Source organism: Lissotriton helveticus, chromosome 4_1, assembly GCF_964261635.1.
Source record: "Lissotriton helveticus chromosome 4_1, aLisHel1.1, whole genome shotgun sequence".
NCBI lineage: Eukaryota > Metazoa > Chordata > Amphibia > Caudata > Salamandridae > Lissotriton > Lissotriton helveticus.
Genome location: NC_136063.1, coordinates 3,607,323 through 3,632,704, shown reverse-complemented (window position 1 = coordinate 3,632,704; position 25,382 = coordinate 3,607,323). Strand labels below are relative to the sequence as shown.

The following is a 25,382-nucleotide window of genomic DNA, read 5'->3' as shown; positions in this document are numbered from 1 at the left end:
CTTTTATCTACTGCAGCTTGAGCTTAGGCCCTGGATCAGGGCTGCAGCTCAATCCACAGTAGAAAAGGGCACATTGTGCATCGCCAAGTGGTGGCTGGCACACGGAGCATGGATGTGTGTGTGTGGGGGGGGGCAAATGGCTGGTAACCATCTTCACAGACTTTTAATTTATTTGTAACTGAGAATATACATGTAAATTCTATAAAGAATTCATTCACAGCTCTGAAACACCCCAGGTCTGAATGCTAGAAAGAGGTAAAATATGTGTTAGCTGTGCACTCCTCAGTGTGTTTCTGAAGTTAATAAGGTGAGCAAGAAGCCAGAAAACAGGGAAGAAGATGAAATAGAAAAAAGATAAACTCTACCATATAAATGTGATCCACATCTGTGTTATGCATGTTATCTGCATCTTCATGTTAAATGATTTAGTGAGCCTCAGACTACAGATTGTAGAAATCCAGTTTGCACATTAACTTAAAAGTATGAATTTATGAATGAGGTAATATACAAAAAGAAGAATCTGCAGCATATCTAGAAGAAAGCACAACAGATAGTATGATGGAATGGGATGAGGTATTTACCACACAAAATAATAACCATATAAAGATATCCAGGGTGCTGTACTTTCTGGGTGTGGTAAATACTTCTTTATCCTGGCGTTGGTACTTGTATTGTAGCCACACATGTAGACACAGTATTTATGAGCCCAAATTATTCATCTTTGCTTGTTCTTGGGATATTTTGTCTTGTAAAATTGGCAGATGTGCAATAATTACCCTATGCAACCACAGCTACCACAGCCCTGATTGCAGCCACGGATGACATCATGGCCCTCCTGGACCGTGGTGAAATGGCAGCCCTCATCATCCTGGACCTGTTAGTTACTTTTGACACCATCTCCCATCACATCCTGATCAACAGACTCCACCACATTCGATCGCCTCATACCTCATCAGAGCAACCCAGAGGATCCATCTCACAGCATTCACATCGGAGCCCAAGAAGGTCATCTGTTGAGTCCCCTAAGAATCATCTCTCAGTCCCACCCTCTTCAACACCTACACGACCCCGCTGGCCTACACCATCAGATTGCTCTGATTCAACATTACCTCCTACACTGACCACAACTAGCTCATCCCCTTACTGTCCTAAGACCCCTCCACCACCGGAGCCAGCTTCCACAGATGCACAATGAACGTTGCTGACTAGATAAAGGACGACTGTCTCAAACTCAACACAGACAAGACAGCAGTCCTCATCATTTGGAACAACACCTCGCCCTGGAGCAATGCATGGTGGCCCATGGAAGTCAACCCTCCCCTGCCCTGACAGACCAGGCCGGCATTCCTCGGCATCATACTCACAGAAAGCTATGAAGAAGCTGCAGTCTGATCCGCCTGCTTCCACACCCCTCTCATGCTCTGCATGATCTTCAGTTGGCTCCCATTCAACACCAGAAGGACATTCACACAGGTCTTTGTCACACGAAAGCTGGACTATGAAAATATGTTCAACGTAGGAATCACTGCACATCTCCTGAAGAGACTACAGACAATGAAAATCTGAGTGGCAAGACTCATCCCCAGATGACCCAAATCACACTCCACCTCAAGAAATGACACTGGCTCCGGATCAAGAAAAGATGCCAGTTCAAGATGCTGACCCACTCATACAAATTGCTGCACAACGAAGGATCAGCATACTTCAGAAACCACCTTTTCTTCCACCAGCCACACAGATACCTTATAAATGGCTTGCTGTTCTTCGCAGACAGCCTCCGGATCTGCTGAAGTAATAACAGAGGACACTCTTTATCGCACCTGGTGTTCAAGACATGGAAAAACCTTCCCCTGCACCTGTGGACCACTCCGTCACACCAGCAATTCAGAAAAGATATGGATGTGCAAATGAGCAACAACCACTCAGCAGTCAATATCTCTAATACCTCAAGACCCTTATAGGTAATTTGCTGTCCTTTATCAATGCTTGTTGATTGATTGACTGATTGATTGATTTAGGTAGAAAATACTCCCCCACTGGGTAAATACCCCTAAGTTGATTATTCATAAATATGACTCCCACACATATTTATATCTGTTTGTTGGATTGGAATTGCGCTCAGCACTTATAATCATGGCCTCCGTACAACTTGGTATTTACTGAATAAATATGCCATAATCATTTCCTACAGTTTATTTCAATTTATTTCTAAGGTATGATGCCAGCAACCAGAGAAGTGCTCCCAGTCATACACAAAGAGTTCAGCCACATCCTGTGCACATAACTCAGGAATCCTGTGCCCCACCCCTTCTCTGAGAGTATAAAAGGCATGCCCTGAGCATGAGATGTGCAGAAGACCCAGCAAGTGATCTAGGTCAGAGACTCCATCCCCTAATCTTTACTCTGCTAGCACCATGAGGGCCTTTCTTGCAGCTGTGGTCATGCTCCAGGCACTGATAACTGGAGGTAAGAGGGTCATAAACTTGTACATTAAGAGAGTAATGATCAAGACAGAGCTTAATTCGCTCAAGAAATCTGCTGTAAGTTTAAATGTCCCCGGCTATCTTAATCTTCTATCATATCATTGCCCTTTGTCCTTGTTTCTGTCTTTCCCTCTATTGTTCATTCTTTATCTCAGTTTTAGACAGCCTGTAAATGCCAGGGACCCCCCCCCACACAAACTCTAGGAGGATCTTTAGGTAAAATTAATTGGAATGACTTGTATTCTTTAGGGGGAATGGTACTGTCCCTATGGTTCTGCGTGAGGTCCAGAAAGGCTGGACCTGGACCTTGCTAAGGTTGTGAGTTCTGTACCTTGGGGCTGTCCTGCTAGCCTTCCTATGAAAGCGCACTCTAATTACCCAATAGAAACCGAGCACCTTTGGATTGCTTTAAAGAATGTTAATTATTTTTAACATTATGAGGATTGTATTTCCAATATTGATCATTCACAATGTAAGAGGTGCATTGGAAGAATGATCACAATCATCTTCAGGGCACCTGTTGTCATGGTAACCATTAGATGATCACCAACATATCTTTGCCTGAAAGTTGACTGTAAGATGAAGGTTGGCTGCTGGCAACAGAGAAATAACTGAACCACAATGTCTCCAGACCCTCTTTCTACAGTTCTCTCTTTTGTCCTCAGTGGGTTTCAGAAGGAAATGCACAAGCACCTACGGTGCATTCTTTGAACCATGCTTCACCCGCAGTTTCTCTGTAGAAGAAAAAATTTCTGGAAGTGACTTATTGCACCTCTGAACTATTGGGAGGGAGCTTCATTGATTAGCAAGTGGTCAGAACAAGAGAGATGCGACCTTTCAATAGAACATCTTGGAATGATCAGCTTTATTCTTTATTTTATATTTTCATATTTACTTCATACCTTTCATTTCTTTTTAAAACTGTGAGGGTGAGTCCTTAAAAACTGGAAATCTATAGCAGTATGTTAAATAGCTGCATGAGAGCAGATTTCAGATTTTTAGGAATTGGAAAATAAATGTCCAATAATTCTGCTTGAATCCAGTGACAGTGATGCAGTGAACATAATGTTGAGATCCAACTTCTCCCAGGCTTCTCTAAAGCAAGTCAAGTGACATAGCAGAACAGTTTCAAAGGATCAAGCTGGTGTAAGATCTAGCTTCATCTGAGCCCCTAGTTCCCATATGGTAGCCACAGCATGCTCTTTACCAAGGACCTTATATTATATGCATTTAAAATGTCAAGGGTGTAAGCATGCTTCACCAGCCGGACCTGGAGATATGTATGTATGAGTGGTAGCAAGTGGCTAGTGTGAATAGCCATTGGATTGGCCATCTGTGCCCGCAGTGTCTTTACACAGCTGGAAACAACTGTTTGCACAGTCATCTATCCCAGGGAGTTCTATGCTGGGAGTGGGTGTAACCAGTCAGCCATTGCTGAGAATCTTGAGTGAAGAAGAACTATACCAGTTTATGCATTAAACCAATGCTTACTGCATGAAGGTCAGTACTGTGGGCTGACAAACAATCACTAAAAGTTCCTGATTATAATGTATCGGTTCCAGCGTGTTTGGAACTGAGCGCATGGCATATGAGCGCTACGCTGGCTTAGTCCATATTTAGCATCACAAACAGCCACCAAATAACCCAAATTATGTCCCACTTATTGTATTCACTTCAGATAATCACACAGAGTGATAAAAGAAATCGTATGTACTGCATGTCTTAGCGTGAATGTGTTCACCGATTGGGAATGACACACTAGTGATAGGGCCACTCAGTCCTGAAGAAAGCCACACTGACCCTGTGGGTGCTTTATTAGATGGCTGAAACATGTAGACTGAGGAAGAGGGAGTTCATCACTACCTCATATCATATCCAACTATGTTTTTAATCTTACCCAAAGTTTTCAATATTAAAATTGTCTTGAGTGGTGGGTAACATTGATGTAATTTTAATCCTCTGATCCTTGCAAAAGTCTGGAAAAACCTTCTGTCCTGACATTCAGGTGTCACAGCGCACCCAGGAGCAGGAACTCTGTGACAGAGCATGCCACCAACTTGCTTTAGGGGGTGAGAGTTCTTTTCAACACCTACAGGGTTTCTCAACTCACTTGAGCGAGGGGCATCTCAAGATGTTTTGAACTTTGGTAGAGAGTTCATTTTAATTTGTTTGTTAGATTCGATTAGGGAAGAAAAGTGAGTCTTTAATCTTTGTTATACTCTGCACTCTTAAAATAACCATGTTGGACAGCCTCAGAATATTCATTACAAAATAATAGATGTCACAAAACATGGAAACAATACACATGTACAAATGCTTAGCGGCACTGAAACAAAAAAATATATATAAACTTGAAATTGAATAAAAAAAATGTGGAGCTGGGTCTTGGAGGTATCGACACGCGTTTCGGCTACCGTGCGGCCTTCCTCAGGAAAACACATTAAAAAGTAACATCAAGACCAAAAGTAACTGGAAGTAGATTGCTTCCTGAAGCTGTCTCAAGGACAGGTAATAGTTCAAATGGGTGCCAAAATTGTGTCAAGGGACAGGATCATGTAGGGCCGAGTGAAGAATTCTAAAAGCCGTCCCTTAAAATTAAAACTTTGGCAGTTGTGTATTGTGACTGTCTGCCTTGAATCACACCTTTTATATGTTGTCACAAGTAAATTGATAAGAGGATGGGACACTCAGTCGTCAAGTCTTGGATATGCTAGTCAAAGGTAACAATCGTGGAGCTAAAGCGGATACCTATTACTTGGTCACACAGAAAACCGTTGGAGGATATTCCAGAAGGCTCCACATTTAAATTTAGTTTTTATCTGGTAACATTTGTTATGCTTCAAAGACAGAGGTCAAATGCCAGGCAATAAATTCTGGCAAATGTCTGTTCATAAATAATGTAGGGGAACAGTTAAAGGCTTTATCAGAGGTTTGTAAAGTGCATAAGAAGCACATTTCTTTGTAATTCTGAAGTGTGATGGTGCAAGATGTTACTAGGATCATTTGTGTGGACAATATGCTCCACCAGACACATACTGCACCCTTATTCCTGTCCTTATTAGCTCTGGGTGATGCTTGGAGTTTTCTCAATCCCTATGGCTTCAGTGATGTGACATTGGTGGCATCAGCTCCACTCTGACAATTGTTCCGGCACTACTGCATGGAGTGTCTCTGACAAGTGTGCTTCACACACTCAGGGCCATGCAGCTTGACCTTGGAATACAGCCATGTTTATCAGCTATAGAGTCAGACTCACAGAGGAGGAATAAAAAGAAAAGAGAGGAGACAACCGGGAACTGACTTTTTTCTGCGCATGTTGTTCTAACTAAGAGATTAATGCTCCCTATGCTTTACGTAGAAGAACTGAAAGAAGATGCTTTTACTAAACTTTCATGTCACGCAAGGCAGCAAGCAAAGCTGCACTGAGTGAGAGAGCAGAAAAGCTCCTTATTTACGAAAACATTGCATATTTCTGCTCCTTCCTCTGGCACTGTGTGCCTCCTAGATCTATGCAGGCTGTGTAGGCACCCTTGCACCATAATGCAAGGACACTGCGCTGCAGGCAGGGTTGTTTTTGTACAGGAAGGATAACCTTCTTGCACAAAAACCATCTTTAGAGGCGTTTTCCTCTCTCTTTGTGTCCTGCAGAATGGTGTACATATGACAAGAGGAAATAACAAAGGGAAATATAAAGATATTTCTCCTCAATCTGCCTGGCTTAACAAGGTGTACTTCTTCAGCACAGTCCCAGGTTCAAAACTCTTTCAATATCCGGAAATGCAGCAAAAAGCCATGGCAGAATGCATGGGAACACCCCTGATCCACTCATGTAACAATTCCCAAGTGGAAATGTAACATAATGCATCACAAGTAGCTGCCTTGCTTTACATTTCTATACAAATCCATGCAAAGGCATGGAAATCAGGCTGAGTGTGGCTTTGTAAACATTACTGAAGCCTTTGCACTGTACGTGCATCACTCTAAATATGCTCTTTTCTTCTAGCATTTCCAAATTTGCATGTGTGCTCTAATGAACAATAATTACCAATATTTTAAAGAATATGTGTAAGCACAGAATTTTGTAGTGGAAAGGTCCACTTCCAGTCCAAAACCCATGCGACACATAACACAGACCTCTTTGCACTATAGTGCGTAGTGCAAGGCAGAAAAAAGTGCTCGAGCACATACAGAGAGAAAAACACAATATCTTCAAAATGGTGTTGTTCTGTTCTCTCTTTGACACAACACAGCTCATCAAATTTGGTTCTCTAGTTCTTTCTATTTGTTCTTATCTTATTGGTCTTGTCTTTCTCTATGTGCCTGGGCCTTGCCATTTTTTTTGTTTTTATCAGTCTCTTTCTGTCTCAGTCTGTTACAATCTTCATTCTGCCTCATTAGGTCTCGACTAGGCAGCGCATGCGCTGTCTCGTTGAGAGATGCTGTATACAGTATAGCGGGGAAGCTGCACCCACTACCCCGCCCATCTTTTCATTGGCTTGTGTGTAAATGCTTGCATTTGATTCAGTATGAGGCTTTTTAGTCCCTCCTCAGTACGTCCATGTTGTCATTTTATTCCTCCCATGGCTACTGGTCCCTTTACTAGATTGTTGCACCTGACCTGTTCTATTTTCGTTATTGAGTTTCTCCGAACTCAAGCCTGATGACATGCTTCATTCAGCTGCAATGCCCACTTTCAAGGCTGTGGGACAGTGGCGCCTTTCCAACCTCACGACCGCTGGTTTTTCTTCTCATTAAAGATTAGGAGAGTCAGAGAGTTTCAGTACGTCCATGTCGTCATTTTATTCCTCCTATGGCTATTGGCCCCTTTACTAGATTGTTGCACCGGACTTGTTTTATTTTCTGTATTGAGTTTCTCCGCGGCGGAAGATTTTTTAGTTGCAGTGCGTCATGAGTGCGCTGCAAGGCCCTCTCCAGACGGTGAGCTGCAGAGGAGCAGGCGGGAGACATCACATGAACGAAGCCTTTTATCTCAAGACAGAAAGGTTGTTTGTCCTTCACGCACCTTGACGCAATCCCAGTAGTTTGTTTCGGGGGGCTCTGCCGTGGAGAGACTGCCACCCCATTCAGAACGCGAGACACGTCAGGACTAGGAGAACATCAAATATGGAAGAGGTGTGGCGCCGCGGCCAGGGCGACTGACTCCGGAAGCTGGGGATCACGGTTCGATCCCTGGCACCGGCGGCAGATTAGCCCAGCACCATGTGACTCTGGGCAATAGCTTGCTTAATCTTCCCGACGGCCCCCAGCGCCTAGAGACCCTTAAGGGTGATTGTGCGCTTTACAAATGTGGATTGTTATTGATTGTCCCTGGTGATTCCAGCTCCTGCTGGGATTGAGATGGGCCTGTGTAATGTTGGGACTGACAACCACAGCGCCTTGATGCTGTAGTATGTAGTCGTACTGGATGGAGTGTAGCAATGCCGACACCAAGAGTGTTTTTAGAGGTCACAGCACAGGCAGCGAGAATGTCTCTTACTGGCATTGACTCAGTATTAGTTCAACACTAGACCAGAACAGTCCATTTCCACAAAATGACTGACTACAGCGATACAAATGTAACCAGTCTGACTGTCTCAGTTGTTGATTTTTTTTAATCGCATATGTTTTCTTGATTTGATTTGCGTGTATTTGTTTCACTCCCAGCTCCCCTCTGCACATCCTTTTGTCACTCGCCCCCTCACTTCACAGCTGCAAAGGCGGGGCTTAGTAATGTTTCCCCTTTTAACCCATGAGGCCCCGGCCCGAAATGCAGATTGCTCGTCTGGTACAGAGCAAGACATATTTTCATATAATTGGAGCTACGTCGGTCAGCTTTCCGTAATAATCAGGGAGGATACTGTTTGTGGGCACACTTTATATTTGTATTTACTCTACAATACAAGAGGGCAGTAATTGACTGCCATACCAGTTTAGGTAACTGGATTTACTGGAGACCTTTGTATTTTTCTGAGGGTAACTCATTTGAGACACGGTGTTTCCCAAAGAGGCATCTTGAAGTAACATTCACATAATAGGGGCAATGACGCGGACCATTGGTGATATAACCACCGTGCCATTATGTTTTCAGGAGTTTTAATTGCACTGGAACAAAACGTGTCACAATACAAGGAATTATCCAGTGGTAGAATTGAGTGCTTCGATAACATGAAGTGATTTTTTAACCATTCGCTTTCTGGATGACTCCAGTCTTGTGAGCAGCAGCTTAGAGAGAGTGCACTAATATATATGGTGGTCTATGGGGGACGTCGGTTTTATTATGGCTGCTAGGAGAATGGAAGCACTCACCTGTCACTGTTCACAGCATTTAGCTCGGGATCACACTATTGTCAAGGCTATAACTTAGATGAAAAAACTGTTGGGTCTTGCAAAGTGGAGTGGCTGATGTAATATGGGTGTTAGGACTCTACTGACTTGTACAAAGTTTAGTTATTTCTAAAGGACGGGTTACATTTCGAACTCGGACCTGTCTTTAAATAGTTGAAGTTTACTCTACCAGTCCACGTTTAATGCACTGGGCCACCGTTTATTTTTTTGGAGAGGACATATGCGTGTGAGTGTTTTCACATTGTAAATGCACAAACCTCAAAAACATGACAAGAATGCTTGTATTTGACAGTACAATTACAGCTTACAGAGGCAACTCCCTGGAGATGATGGGTATGAATAAATCAGCTGATGGTGGTAAATAAAGAGCGAGGGCCTGGCTGTGCGTGGAGATGTTCTCCGAAGGGCTAACTGTCATTAATCATGTAAGGCTAGCACTTGAAATAAAAATGTGCACAAAGGAGTTTAAGACAACGCTGTCTATCATTCCTCTGTTCTCACAGACGCTGACAATGACGCAGATCGGTGACTGATTTTGTTTCTTCAAAATAAAAAAAGCATGCATATGTGAAAGTCCATAGAATGAACAGCACCTAAGCAGTGTCACAGCCCTCTAAAGCATGTGGTGTAAATAGAGATTTCTTTTTCTTTAGGACATTGGCTATATATGTACTTGATTACACATCATCATCATATGTTGCAGAAGGTCCTCCTTCAAGCCTCTTTAACGCTCCTTTATGCTTCTTTTCTATGTGTACGTTGGTACTGTGTATGGTGTAACGTCCAGCGGGACACATTCTGGTGTTCTGCAGGAAGCTGTAACCCCAGCCACTCCCTTGACGGCTGGACACACTGCACCCCCACACCCATCCATCATGGGTATCACGAGTGATGTGGCCCCTCCAATAAAAGGGCCCAGGTGCACGTACTCATGGCCAGTTACTATATTATACGAGCCGGTGTCTGTGTCCATCATTCCCTCCCATGTGGGCCTAAGGCCCAAAACTACACTGGCGACGAGACAAGTAGCCTGCCTGCGTTCTTGCTGCTCGGCACTTCATTGTCCCTCGTGGGGGAGGATACGTGCCCAAGAGGCGGCACCCCCACAGTGCTGTCCGCGGCCACCAGTGACTGCTACAGTGGGCGGACGAGACACCGCTCTCTATAGTTCACGGAGCATCAACCAGAATGGGACTGTGCCTCAATCCCCACTGATGTGAGAGTGAAGTAGGGAAGGACAGACTGGCAACTCCGGTAAGTATGGGAACTCCACTCACTGGCATGCCTGCAGGGTCCAGTGACCCGTAAGTGAATCCCCGCTTCACCTCCTCTCGCCGGTGCAGCTGCCACCCATTCAGAGCCACCAATTTGCATGTGCGATGAGGGGACATGCTAATGCCGCCATGAGGAATAAGACACAACATGCGAGGGCACAGCTCCCCTGCGCAACATAGCTAACCAGCCCAAGTCGTAAAAGGTGCCCACACCGGCAGCCCCAGTGCCGTCCTTCCTGCCGGTTCACCCATTGAGGAAAAGAACAAGCCACTTACTACAAGCCTTGCAGCGTACCGACCTCTGTATCCAGCGAGAGAGCCGACCTCCGTAGTGACTGAGAGGAGCACCGCGCGGCCTTAGGCAGCTGCCCGGCGCCGTGCGGCCTCCCACGAAGCAGAGAGTGCCGCCCCGGTGCCGCTTTTCCTCGGGTGTTGGCGCCACCCGAGGAAAGGGGAATCCTGCCTTGCGATGCTGCATCGCTGGACCTGAATGGCCCGGAGAACTGTGAGTAAGGTGACTCGCACGCATTTGCCTCAGCGCCACCTGCGGTCACTCTCCGCACCATGGTCCCCACCAACGCTCGTAGTTTGTAGTCGGAGGCCAAACTGCCACAGCTGGTGATGTCACACAGCACCATGACACACAGTAAGCAACACCCCTGCAGGCCACCTCGAAGGCCAACACACAATAAAGGCATGGAGGGTCCCTGAAGCAAGTTGTACCCCCAGCGGCCACGTCCCTGCAACAACAAACGTGCACAGACAGCCAATAGCTGCTTACTTGCCAAAGAACAAGAGCCGCCACCTCACCATTCGACCCCTTGCTCATGCGTATCCGGGCTCCAGCACAAGGCCGCTGAATCGCCAGGACACTGCACCACCTGGTGCCTGCATCTTCGTTGGCAGAGGCCCGCACTTCCAGGACAGACTGCCGGGTCCTGCGAGTTTGAAGCGCGCAACTGCCATCTTGTGGCCACCACGCACACTACACCCAAACCAAAGGAACACACAACAAGGGAATGCACACAATGGCACACAGTCTGCGGTGGTCCTTCAGCCTACAGCGCTACGCCACCTACTAGAATGACAGGTGGGAAGACACAGAACCCAGAAGAACAGCAATAAAAGACTGTGGGCTTGCTAGCACCACTAACCCACCTTGCGGTTGCATCTCCACTCGAGTGCGGTGTCCACTTTTGGCAACACTGCCACACACCAGCTAATATTCTCATCTTGCCCACAGCCTTCAGTAAGGAAACTGAGATTTCCCCTCACCCAGCTGAACAGGCACCAAATCTGGCAGACAGTCACTGAAAAATGGGGAACTCCAGAGAGACACTGTCCAGTCAGGCTGCAGCCAAGTACTCCCAGCAATCTCCCCAGAAACTGCTGTGTGCACCACATGCCCTGACGGGCTGCCTCCACAGGGTGCCCTAATTTGCTCCAGGCATGGCAAGCCATGCCCTCAGATGGTAAGGCGAAAAAAAGTGAACCCTTTGCTCTCCAGCTCAAGCAACACCGACCAAGCTCAAGCACTAATTCAAAGGATGCTGAAGCACAAGCCCCCACCATTACAAGTGAAAGGCCAGCACTAGAAGCAATGCCTCACAGGTGGGCTGAATAGTCCAACAAAGGGAGAAGACCGAGATCTCAAAGCAAGCCAAGAGCATACCCGGACACACCAGACAGCCACCAAGGTGGACCGACGTCCCAGGGTACAGCCGCATTGATGAACCAAACATAAGCCGCAGCAAGCGCAGACCGCATCTCATCCCAACGCTCCCCCAGGCGACCGTCCATCCCCTAGCGTCGGAGGGCTGAGTCAATCGGCATCCCTGCTCCTGTCCGCAGATGCCTTGGGTACAGATAAGCACTGAGTGCCCACCCTCACACGTCTCAAGTTGAAGTCAGCAGTGACCCCAAAACAGGCAAGAGAGGATCCGTACACTCTACGTGTCAAGCCGCCACCGAAGATCAACATCAACAAAGCGGAGACACCTTGCTGCTAAGTTCCTCCTGACATCCAAACTCTCCAAGCAAGTCACCATCACCTGTCAGTCCGACTCACCACATGGCCTGCAACCACCATCACGCCAGCCAACAGCACATGCGTCAAACACCACACTCCGAGTACAGAGGGACTGGAGTCCGACACCATTGCCACACCAGCCGACTAAAAGAAATCAGAAGCCACCTGTGAACCTGACCTTACCCAGGACCGCGGCAGCGAGCCCAGTTCCTGGTCAAGACTCATCCACCCGTGAGGGTTGGGCGTTCGACTATGTAACGGCTCCTCATTGGTCCTGCAGCCCCCCCCCCAGACAGCAGACAAGTGGCACCAAGTGCAGCCCCCCTACTGTCTTGCAGCAACCCCGATGACGGGCCTCCTCAAGTGGGAGAGCGAGAAGAGACATTGCCCCACCGACAGGTTACCGGTCACAGCCAAGCAGTTCAACATGGGACAGTCAGTCTAGCAACACCTCTGTGAATTCTCAATTGGGGCTCCATCCATGTTCACGATGCAACCCACTACAAGGAACTGTTAGAACTCACCACAGACCATCACTGTCGTCAGCAAAGTGGAAGCCCTGCAAGACAGCAAGACATGTCATCGTCAGCAAACTGACGGTATGCAGCGGATGTCTGCAAGCCAGCAGCCGTGTCCTGTGCCCCTTGGGTTAAACCACGGGTGCCCGCCGAGAAGATCCTGCTGCAAGCAAAGTCACCGGCTCCTGTGTGACGTTGCCCTGCCACCTGACTCAGAAGACTGATGAACCTACGGTATTCAGTTAACAGTTTGTTTTGTCCCCACAGGTTAGACTAATGTTTTGTTTGTTCCTCAATAAAGTTGGGGAGGAATGTAAAGTCCTGAAGGACACATTCTAGTGTTCCGCAGGAAGCTGTAACCCCAGTCACTCCCTTGAGGGCTGGATACACTGCACCCCCACACCCATCCATCACGGGTGTCAAGAGTGATGTGGCCCCGCTAATAAAAGGGCCCGCTGCACGTGCTTGTGGCCAGTTACTATACTATACGAGCCCATGTCTGTGTCCATCATTCCCTCCCATGTGGGCCTAAGGCCCAACACTACATATGGCTTGCAGTTTATTTGCATAGCACCATATATCTTACTATAATGTATTCTATCCTATACGTCGCACAGTACATAAATGAATAAATAAGTAACAGTGCCCAAGGCCAAAATGAGGAACTTTTCTTGGACCCCCTTCTCCCTTGGAAGGTAAAAAAAAAGTAACTGGAATATAAAGGGCCCCTCACACTACTGGCCCACGGTGCCACTGTGCCTGTTAAACTGCTTTCAGCTGTTTACGGATCTGTCCCCGCTGACACCCCCTCTAAGGCTTCTCGTTCACCTCAGCATCCACCGGCCCCAGCTCACAAGAGGCCTTCCATGCAGCATCAGGATGTACTTCTTTTTTTGTGTGTCCTCATACTTCGACCTTCTGTAAAGCCAACGGAACGGGAAAAGGAAGTTCTACCTCAAGATAATACTGTTTCCTAATCCCGCTCCTGTTCACAACGCTTGGAAGACCGTATGTTACTGGGGAGAATCAGGACCGACAGTACCCTGGCATAATCATAGGACTGGCTTCACTTCTCCCTCCAGACCACTAAAGCCATCCATATCTTATGTATACTAGTATTGTCACAAGCCATATCAGATTCACTGGTAATGATAATATGCTTTAGACAATCAGCAAAGGTTGGAGGGATTTCGGACTTCCAAGCCCTGCAAAATTCCCTCCTTGCAAGGATTATTAGATAAAACACAAGTTTAGAAGCCGGAGCATCCATACGATAATCCGTCATAAGACCAAAAAAGATAAACCTAGGACAGACTTCACCCGGCTGGTGCAACACACCTTCTAGGAAGCCACGTACCTCAGTCGAAAAAGATGTAATTCTTGGGCAGTCCTCAGACATGTGGAAATCGTCTGCTGCTGGAAACTTACACCTGGGACAGTTGTACACGCTCCCGGTCACTTTAGATAGTTTCCCTAGAGTACAATAAACTCTGAGAGCAGCTGGTTTAACTACTGCCTGCAACATTTACCAAAACAAGACTTTATGTTTCCAAATGCCCATTCTAGAGACTGAATCGAATATCGGACTTGCATCCTTATTGCCCCAGGTCTGCGTTGCCCACCACAATAGCTGATAAAACTTAAATCTTGTCAGTGTCCCACAAGTTAAACTGGAGAGTGACTCCCAGCCAATCAGCTGCGAGTCCACCGGGAGGTCTCCCCATGATCTAATACCAGCCAACCTAAGTGGTTGACAGAGTTGATCCTGGAGGCATTCTGGAGTGCCGAGAGAGTCCCAGATTGGAGCCTGTACTGTATGGTATGGAATTTTCAAGCCGCTTCTAATAAAAAAACAGTTCCTTAATGCTGCTCCCAAAATCTTAAGTCTAACTTTTTTGTAGAACTTGGGATCTCCAAACTTATAGAGAAAAAACTCCTGCCCCTGCGGAATGTCCTGTAACATTGCCTGAAATAGTAATCCTAAAGAGGAAGAATCGGTTTTATTGGCCAGAATTCAAAACTTTTTAAAATGGAAAGCGTGACAGTACATGAGTAAATCGGGTAAAGCAAGCCCTCCCCCTTAAGACCTCTCCTGAGCTTTTTCCAAGCAATTCTAGGGGTTTTAGTGGCCCATATAAAAGAGCCAATTTTGCCCTGCAATTTAGCAATATCTTTATGGCGGAATGACAATGGAATCAAATTATACAGGAAAGTTATTTTAGGCAAAATAATCATTTTAACGAGGTTGACCCTCCCATAAATATTTAAAGGGAGGTTTACCCAGCGCGTTAATAAACTGGCAACCTCTCTAGAAACCCTCTTCCAGATAATCTTTGGTATATCTACCAGCTTCTGGACTAGATGGATCCCGAGGTATCTCATACAACACTTTTCCCCCTGTGTTCCATTTCATTATTTCGGTCTTGTCTTTATTGATTTTATAACCAAAAACTTCACTGAATTTTTCAATCTCCTCAAACAGCCTAGATATAGCTTCAGCTGGATTTGATGTGTACATAAGGAGATCATCCGCATGCAGAGCAAATTTTAACTCTGATTCGCCGATTTTAAAGGGTTTAATGGGAGGATCAGCCCTAAGCAAGCAAACTAGGGGTTCAATAAATAAATAATATCGGAGACAAGGGGCACCCCTGCCTAGTGCTAAACCATTCCGTCAGGACACCATTGACTAAGATTTTAGCTTGAGGGTTATAGTAGAGGGATGTAACTGCCAGCACAACATTTCTCAGACAACCAAAACTTAGTAAAGACTCCCAGAGATATGACCAGTTCACCTGATCAAAAGCCTTAGCGGCATCTATTGCAACTATCGTAAGTGGCAGCTTCTTATCCACCACAACATCTATTGCCCCTATGACTTGAAAGGTCAGGTCATTCAACTGTCTACCAGGTATGAACCCCCTCTGATCTGGGTGCACTATTCCCTTAAAACTTTGCCCACCCTTGCAGCCAATATCCCAGCAAAGACCTTATGATCAAGTTTAACAGGGATATAAGACTCAATTTTCTGCGGATCTTTATTCGACTTCAAAATTAGAGTCACTGTCGCTTCAGACCATGAAGTTGGAGTGCATTCTCCCTGCATGTATATTTTGTTAAACAGATTTTTTTAAACCAGCACCACCTTATCCAGTATCCCGAGAGAAACCTCTATTAGAAGCCCGTCAGGGCCGGCTGCTTTACCACTAGCCATTTTCTTAAGTTGAGTTCTAACCTCACCCTTAGTTATACTAGTGTGCAAAAAGAACCTATCTTCCTCAGGATGTATTTCTGAAAGGAAAGGGGAGTGCAGCTTTTCTGATGCTGTCTGTCCCTGGAAGCCGCATGTGACGTTGCACAAACATGCTAGCTTTGTTAATACTTAGCAGTTCCCAAAGTCGAGACCGATTGCATTGCAAATGCTTGTTTTTTTCTAGTCTCTACCTAAGCACCCTTTTGTGTTTACAATATTTCATTTTGTTCTCTCCAAACAACTGGAACTCTCTGATACATTACATATTTTCTGTTATATTTTGTACCACTGAGTCCAAGAACTTTCTTCTCTTCTCCTTATTCCTAAAAAAATTCCACGTGAAGTGTGAATGGGCTCCGCTCTGCGACTAAAGCACCAGACTTGTTTTTTACACGTATTTCTCAATGTTTGAATGAAAAACACAATTTTGCTCAGATCTCTAGATTGCGTTTTTTTTCCAGCAGATTGCCTACTTTGCGAGAAGTGCCTTGTTTCCGGCACCACCCAATGCTCTGGTATCTTCAAGCAATGCCCTCCTGATGTCACTCACTGCGTCAAAGGGCTGGAGAACAACACACTGGGTGAGTGTCTCATGCCACATCTGTAACTCTGTCCTTAACATCTGGCCAGTGCTTAATTTGTAAAATAAAAGGTGCCAGGGCCCAAGATATTTCTTAGGAGGACACTGCAGCTTGCACCACCTGTGGTCCTTGTCAGCCCTGCTGGATACCTGTACCAATGGCACACCTACAAGAATTAATGAATGTATGAATGAATGAATGAATGAATATATGAATGAATGAATGAATGAATGAATGGTGAGATTTTTTGAGCTCATGGCTACTCTGAGGAGTGGTCAGGCACTGAGTGGAACGTAAGAGGGCAAAGGACGATGGGATTATAGAGAGAAGAGCCTACATACCATTACAGTCCTCAAAGTATGACAGTTGGCACTAGACTAGGTGAACCAAAGCTGTAAGAAGGGTCTGAGCAAGCACCCAGATGTTATTATTTTATGAATCCTATATTCAATTGTTAAACACTTAGCTCATGTGTTTTTTAAGAATAGACCAACAGCGCCACCATGTGGAGGTTTGTCATATATATGTGCTGCTGTTATGAAATAGGTCAGGTGTCAAGCACCAGAGAACACCAGCACAAATTAAGAACAAATTCTGGCTATTTAGTTGTTGGCTGCAAGCCTCCTCTGTACCTTCAGAATGCCCTTCCGTTGTAACCACACGGCAGAGACTGATTGGGTAACATGTGCTGGCTGGCATAAGTTCCTACCGGGGTCCCTTGCTCCTCTCAGTGCCAGAGGCCCCTAAGCTAAGCAATAACTCACTAAAGAGACCTGTTAATGGTGTAACAGGTCTGTGGTGCTTGGGTTCCCTTCCGGGGATGGCCTTGCCTGGTAGTTTGAGATGGATTGTTCTCATGGGTATCAGGTCAGTACTGATTTGCTTAAGACAGGCTTTTGTATGGAGTGGCACAGCTGGCATAAATTGATGGGTTGGAAACCTACCTGGAGCTATTGAAAGTGGTTTAGAATTGTGGAAAAAGGTATGAGATGGGCAAAGCGTGACACCCCATCTAAAACCAATTCACGAGGGATGTTCCCTCTACTTAAAAATGACATTTAGACGATAAACACTGAAATTATGCTATTTTAACGCATTAAACCCTCACTTTTTCTTGGTTTGATTGTTTCACCCAGACTCCTTCAAGGTAACCATGTCTGCTCAGGAACTCATACTGATATTTTTTTTTTCATTTAATCAAACCATGTCTTTGTGCCAACAGGGGATACTGTTATTCTAACTGCGTTCAAGGACTGTATGGATCCCTCCGAACAAGCAGCCTGTGGAAAAGGGTTTCAGTTCCAAAACTCTGGGTTCAATCTCCAGATCAGTAGAACATGCTGTGACTCTGACTTCTGCAACAAAGGGGAGGTGGAAGGTATGTACGAGAGTGTGTATGGACCCTGACATCTGTTAAACTGGTAATGGGCAGGGTAGATGCAGTCTGTGACTTACACATCTGTCCCTTGGGGGTGTGCAGGGCACAGTCTATAACTGACATCTCTAGTACAGGGTATGCGCAAGGTATGCACAGTCTGTGACTCCAAACTTAATAACTTTGAGGATCTGCAGGGGAGTTAGAGATCAATATCTGCAGCTGAGAGATTCCAAGACCTTTAAAAGAGGAGATGTTTAGAATATGTACAGTATATGACACTGACATCTTTAAAGGAGGGGCTGTACAGGGACATGCAGTCTGTGATTCTGTCATCTGTATAGGAGGGGCTGTACAGGGACATGCAGTCTGTGATTCTGTCATCTGTATAGGAGGGGCTGTACAGGGACATGCAGTCTGTGATTCTGTCATCTGTATAGGAGGGGCTGTGCAGGGACATGCAGTCTGTGATTCTGTCATCTGTAAAGGAGAGGCAGTGCAGGGACATGCAGTCTGTGATTTTGATATATGTAAAGGAGGGGCTGTGCAGGGACATGCAGTCTGTGATTCTGTCATCTGTAAAGGAGGGGTTGTGCAGGGACATGCAGTCTGTGATTCTGTCATCTGTAAAGGAGGGGCTGTGCAGGGACATGTAGTCTGTGATTCTGTCATCAGTAAAGGAGGGGCTGTGCAGGGACATGCAGTCTGTGATTCTGACATCTGTAAAGGAGGGGCTGTGCAGGGACATGCAGTCTGTGATTCTGTCATCTGTAAAGGAGGGGCTGTGCAGGGACATGCAGTCTGTGATTCTGTCATATGTAAAGGAAGGGCTGTGCAGGGACATGCAGTCTGTGATTCTGTCATCTGTAAAGGAGGAGCTGTGCAGGGACATGCAGTCTGTGATTCTGATATCTGTAAAGGAGGGGCTGTGCAGGGGCATGCAGTCTGTGATTCTGTCATCTGTAAAGGAGGAGCTGTGCAGGGGCATGCAGTCTGTGATTCTGATATCTGTAAAGGAGGGGCTGTGCAGGGGCATGCAGTCTGTGATTCTGTCATCTGTAAAGGAGGGGCTGTGCAGGGACATGCAGTCTGTGATTCTGGCATCTGTATAGGAGGGGCTGTGCAGGGACATGCAGTCTGTGATTCTGTCATCTGTAAAGGACGGGATGTGCAGGGACATGCAGTCTGTGATTCTGTCATCTGTAAGGAGGGGCTGTGCAGGGACATGCAGTCTGTGATTCTGTCATCTGTAAAGGAGGGGCTGTGCATGGACATGCAGTCTGTGATTCTGTCATCTGTAAAGGAGGGGCTGTGCAGGGACATGCAGTCTGTGATTCTGATATCTGTATAGGAGGGGCTGTGCAGGGACATGCAGTCTGTGATTCTGTCATCTGTAAAGGAGGGGCTGTGCAGGGACATGCAGTCTGTGATTCTGATATCTGTATAGGAGGGGCTGTGCATGGACATGCAGTCTGTGATTCTGATATCTGTATAGGAGGGGCTGTGCAGGGACATGCAGTCTGTGATTCTGTCATCTGTAAAGGAGGGGCTGTGCATGGACATGCAGTCTGTGATTCTGTCATCTGTAAGGAGGGGCTGTGCAGGGACATGCAGTCTGTGATTCTGTCATCTGTAAAGGAGCGGCTGTGCAGGGACATGCAGTCTGTGATTCTGTCATCTGTAAAGGAGGGGCTGTGCAGGGTCATGCAGTCTGTGATTCTGTCATCTGTAAAGGAGGGGCTGTGCAGGGACATGCAGTCTGTGATTCTGTCATCTGTAAAGGAGGAGCTGTGCAGGGGCATGCAGTCTGTGATTCTGTCATCTGTAAAGGAGGAGCTGTGCAGGGACATGCAGTCTGTGATTCTGTCATCTGTAAAGGAGGGGCTATGGAGGGACATGCAGTCTGTGATTTTGTCATCTGTAAAGGAGGGGCTGTGCAGGGACATGCAGTCTGTGATTCTGTCATCTGTAAAGGAGGGGCTATGGAGGGACATGCAGTCTGTGATTTTGTCATCTGTAAAGGAGGGGCTGTGCAGGGACATGCAGTCTGTGATTCTGTCATCTGTAAAGGAGGGGCTATGGAGGGACATGCAGTCTGTGATTCTGTCATCTGTAAATGAGGGGCTGCGCAGGGACATGCAGTCTGTGATTCTGACATCTGTAAAGGAGGGGCTGCGCAGGGACATGCAGTCTGTGATTCTGTCATCTGTATAGGAGGGGCTGCGCAGGGACATGCAGGCTGTAATTCTGTCATCTGTAAAGGAGGGGCTGCGCAGGGACATGCAGTCTGTGATTCTGACATCTGTAAAGGAGGGGCAGTGCAGGAACATGCAGTCTGTGATTCTATCATCTGTAAAGGAGGGGCTGTGCAGGGACATGCAGTCTGTGATTCTGTCATCTGTATAGGAGGGGCTGTGCAGGGACATGCAGTCTGTGATTCTGTCATCTGTAAAGGAGGGGCTGTGCAGGGACATGCAGTCTGTGATTCTGTCATCTGTAAAGGAGGGGCTGTGCAGGGACATGCAGTCTGTGATTCTGTCATCTGTAAAGGAGGGGCTGCGCAGGGACATGCAGTCTGTGATTCTGACATCTGTAAAGGAGGGGCTGTGCAGGGACATGCAGTCTGTGATTCTGTCATCTGTAAAGGAGGGGCTGTGCAGGGACATGCAGTCTGTGATTCTGTCATCTGTAAAGGAGGGGCTGTGCAGGGACATGCAGTCTGTGATTCTATCATCTGTAAAGGAGGGGCTGTGCGGGGTCATGCAGGCAGTAATTCTGTCACCTGTAAAGGAGGGGGGGTGCAGGGACATGCAGTCTGTGATTCTGTCATCTCTAAAGGAGGGGCTGTGCATGGACATGCAGTCTGTGATTCTGTCATCTATAAAGGAGGGGCTGTGCAGGGACATGCAGTCTGTGATTCTGTCATCTGTAAAGGAGGGGCTGTGCAGGGACATGCAGTCTATGATTCTGTCATCTGTATAGGAGGGGCTGTGCAGGGACATGCAGTCTGTGATTCTATCATCTGTAAAGGAGGGGCTGTGCAGGGACATGCAGTCTGTGATTCTATCACCTGTAAAGGAGGAGCTGTGCAGGGACATGCAGTCTGTGATTCTGATATCTGTAAAGGAGAGGCTGTGCAGGGACATGCAGTCTGTGATTCTGATATCTGTAAAGGAGCGGCTGTGCAGGGACATGCAGTCTGTAATTCTGTCATCTATAAAGTAGGGGCCATGCAGGGACATGCAGTCTGTGATTCTGTCACCTGTAAAGGAGGGGCTGTGCAGGGACATGCAGTCTGTGATTCTGTCACCTGTAAAGGAGGGGCTGTGCAGGGACATGCAGTCTGTGATTCCAGCACCTGTAAAGGAGGGGCTGTGCAGGGACATGCAGTCTGTGATTCTGTCATCTGTAAAGGAGGGGCTGTGCAGGGACATGCAGTCTGTGATTCTGATATCTGTAAAGGAGGGGCTGTGCAGGGACATGCAGTCTGTGATTCTTTCATCTGTAAAGGAGGGGCTGTGCAGGGTCATGCAGTCTGTGATTCTGATATCTGTAAAGGAGGGGCTGTGCAGGGACATGCAGTCTGTGATTCTGTCGTCTGTAAAGGAGGGGCTGTGCGGGGACATGCAGTCTCTGATTCTGTCATCTGTAAAGGAGGGGCTGTGCAGGGACATGCAGTCTGTGATTCTGTCGTCTGTTAAGGAGGGGCTGTGCGGGGACATGCAGTCTCTGATTCTGTCATCTGTAAAGGAGGGGCTGTGCAGGGACATGCAGTCTGTGATTCTGTCATCTGTAAAGGAGGGGCTGTGCAGGGACATGCAGTCTGTGATTCTGACATCTGTAAAGGAGGGGCTGTGCAGGGACATGCAGTCTGTGATTCTGACATCTGTAAAGGAGGGGCTGTGCAGGGACATGCAGTCTGTGATTCTGTCATCTGTACAGGAGGGGCTGTGCGGGGACATGCAGTCTGTGATTCTGTCATCTGTAAAGGATGGGATGGGCAGGGACATGCAGTCTGTGATTCTGTCATCTGTATAGGAGGGGCTGTGCAGGGACATGCAGTCTGTAATTCTGTCATCTATAAAGTAGGGGCCATGCAGGGACATGCAGTGTTTGATTCTGTCATCTATAAAGGAGGGGCTGTGCAGGGACATGCAGTCTGTGATTCTGTCATCTGTAAAGGAGGGGCTGTGCAGGGACATGCAGTCTCTGATTCTATCATCTGTAAAGGAGGGGCTGTGCAGGGACATGCAGTCTGTGATTCTGTCATCTGTAAGGAGGGGCTGTGCAGGGACATGCAGTCTGTGATTCTGACATCTGTAAAGGAGGGGCTGTGCAGGGACATGCAGTCTGTGATTCTGTCATCTGTAAAGGAGGGGCTGTGCAGGGACATGCAGTCTGTGATTCTGTCATCTGTAAAGGATGGGATGGGCAGGGACATGCAGTCTGTGATTCTGTCATCTGTAAAGGAGGGGCTGTGCTGGGACATGCAGTCTGTGATTCTGACATCTGTAAAGGAGGGGCTGCGCAGGGACATGCAGTCTATGATTCCGTCACCTGTAAAGAAGGGGCTGTGCAGGGACATGCAGTCTGTGATTCTGTCATCTGTAAAGGAGGGGTTGTGCTGGGACATGCAGTCTGTGATTCTGACATCTGTAAAGGAGGGGCTGCGCAGGGACATGCAGTCTATGATTCCGTCACCTGTAAAGAAGGGGCTGTGCAGGGACATGCAGTCTGTGATTCTGTCATCTGTAAAGGAGGGGTTGTGCAGGGACATGCAGTCTGTGATTCTGGCATCTGTAAAGGAGGGGCTGTGCAGGGACATGCAGTCTGTGATTCTGTCATCTGTAAAGGAGGGGCTGTGCAGGCACATGCAGTCTGTGATTCTGATATCTGTAAAGGAGGGGCTGTGCAGGGACATGCAGTCTGTGATTCTGATATCTGTAAAGGAGGGGCTGTGCAGGGACATGCAGTCTGTGATTCTGTCATCTGGAAAGGAGGGGCTGTGCAGGGACATGCAGTCTGTGATTCTGTCATCTCTAAAGGAGGGGCTGTGCAGGGACATGCAGTCTGTGATTCTGATATCTGTAAAGGAGGGGCTGTGCAGGGACATGCAGTCTGCGATTCTGATATCTGTAAAGGAGGGGCTGTGCAGGGACATGCAGTCTGTGATTTGGTCATCTGTAAAGGAGGGGCTGTGCAGGGACATGCAGTCTGTGATTCTGATATCTGTAAAGGAGGGGCTGTGCAGAGACATGCAGTCTGTGATTCTGATATCTGTAAAGGAGGGGCTGTGCAGGGACATGCAGTCTGTGATTCTGATATCTGTAAAGGAGGGGCTGTGCAGGGACATGCAGTCTGCGATTCTGATATCTGTAAAGGAGGGGCTGTGCAGGGACATGCAGTCTGTGGTTCTGACATCTGTAAAGGAGGGGCTGTGCAGGGACATGCAGTCTGTGATTCAGATATCTGTATAGGAGGGGCTGTGCAGGGACATGCAGTCTGTGATTCAGATATCTGTATAGGAGGGGCTGTGCAGGGACATGCAGTCTGTGATTCTGTCATCTGTAAAGGAGGGGCTGTGCAGGGACATGCAGTCTGTGGTTCTGTCATCTGTATAGGAGGGGCTGTGCAGGGACATGCAGTCTGTGATTCTGTCATCTGTAAAGGAGGGGCTGTGCAGGGACATGCAGTCTGTGATTCTGATATCTGTAAAGGAGGGGCTGTGCAGGGACATGCAGTCTGTGGTTCTGACATCTGTAAAGGAGGGGCTGTGAAGGGTCATGCAGTCTGTGATCCTATCACCTGTAAAGGAGGGGCTGTGCAGGGACATGCAGTCTGTGATTCTTCACAGGAAGAAGGGTTAGAAGCAATACAATCGTTTTTGGAGACAAGACCACAACCAACCATAGTATCAACCGACTTCATAATGACATTGGCTAGTTTTTCTTTGCGAAAAAATTACTTTAAATTTGAAAATGAATTTTATTTTCAAACCAAAGGATGTGCCATTGGATGCCCTTTCGCTCCAGAGCTGGCCATTTTGTACATGGCGAAATTTGAAGTGAAATTTGTTTACAACAATAACCCATTCAGTCACAGTATATTGGATCCGATATATTGATGACATATTTATGATATGGACTGGGAATGAAGAAACTTTACTTCAGTTTTTCGAGTGGCTAAACAACAAATCAGCTAACATTAAGTTTAGCATGAATCATGCACCACGAAGGATGACATTTCTGGACGTGGAAGTATACGCTTCAGAAGGGGTCTTGGTGACAACTTTATACAGGAAAGAAACGGATCGGAATAAATCCTTACATTACAACAGTCAACACCCACGAAACCTAAAGGATAACCTCCCTTATTGCCAATTTTTACAGATAAAACGTTATTGCACATTCAAAGATGAATACTAGTTTTATGCCAACCAGTTAGCTGAAAGATTAAAAGATCGCAATTATCCAGAATATTTACTGAAACATGCAATGAAGCAGGCATGGTGGACTCAGAGGGAGACACTTTTGGAAAGAAAAGAAAAAACAAATGTAGACCGCCTAGTATGCGTCGCGACATTCAGCCCCATACCAACTTTTTGAAGAAAGTCATTCGCCAAAATTGGCATCTGGTCCAACATTTAGATGACACATTGAATGAATATCCATTATTTGCATTAAAATAGAATAACAGCATTGGCCGACAGGACGTTCGAGCAGCCCTACCAAGAAGTGGTTCTAGACAAACTCTATGAGACTACTTGGGTCTACCTCCAATCAAGGGTCACCACAAATGTGGAACATGTGTTTGTTGTAATCAGACGATGGAAGGCGTTGTTTTCTCTCATAATAACATAAATTGGAAACATGACACCTTCACTAATTGTAAATCTAAAAACTTAGTTTACGGGATCCTATGCCCATGTCAGAAACTCTATATTGGGAAGACAAATCAAGAAATACGGCAAAGAATATCTCAGCATAAATGAGGATTCGCAAGAACCATTGGATCAACCAGAATCATGGAGAACAGGATCTGCATTGGACAGTGATTTCAAAGTTGGAATCCGACCCACGAGGAGGAGATTTAGAAATAAAACTTACACAGAGAGAAGCTTTATTGATTGTAAAATTCGACACAGCAGTCAATGGCTTAAATGAATTATCTGAAATATACAACCTGTGAGAGGTACATCAGGACGTGTGCACCAAGTCATAAGTGTTATCTTGTCAGAATATAAACTTATGCCTTTGTCTGCATTAGATTTGACACAGATACGGCTGCAGGGTTGTAAAACTACATTTTCAATCAGGTCTATGACCATGTGACAACAAGTATGCTCGATCCCCTTGGAAACATAATCTGTGAGAGGGACATTAGGACGTTGGAACTTAGTCACAAGCGTGATTTTGCCAAAATACAAACGTAGGCTTTTGTTTACATTATGTTATGGTTCAAATTTCACATAGACATGCCGGCAAGACTGTGAAACTACAATTCCCATCAGCACCTTGATCACGT

The 25,382-nt window shown here is 46.4% G+C and overlaps 1 protein-coding gene across 2 annotated transcripts in view; it reads left to right on the top strand.

Moving 5' to 3' along the window:
- The first annotated feature begins 2,334 nt into the window (after positions 1 to 2,334).
- LOC144828272 (uncharacterized) overlaps positions 2,335 to 25,382 on the top strand; it is an 86,418-nt gene continuing 63,370 nt past the window's right edge. The window contains exons 1-3 of one of the 2 annotated variants that reach the window (XM_078686351.1): positions 2,335 to 2,466; positions 16,367 to 16,483; positions 17,706 to 17,861. In XM_078686351.1, coding sequence (XP_078542477.1) covers positions 2,415 to 2,466; positions 16,367 to 16,483; positions 17,706 to 17,861 — 325 coding nt within the window. In that variant the 5' untranslated portion in view covers positions 2,335 to 2,414. Of the gene's footprint in view, positions 2,467 to 16,363; positions 16,484 to 17,705; positions 17,862 to 25,382 lie in introns of both variants that reach the window. The other variant, XM_078686350.1, reaches the window with a different exon arrangement.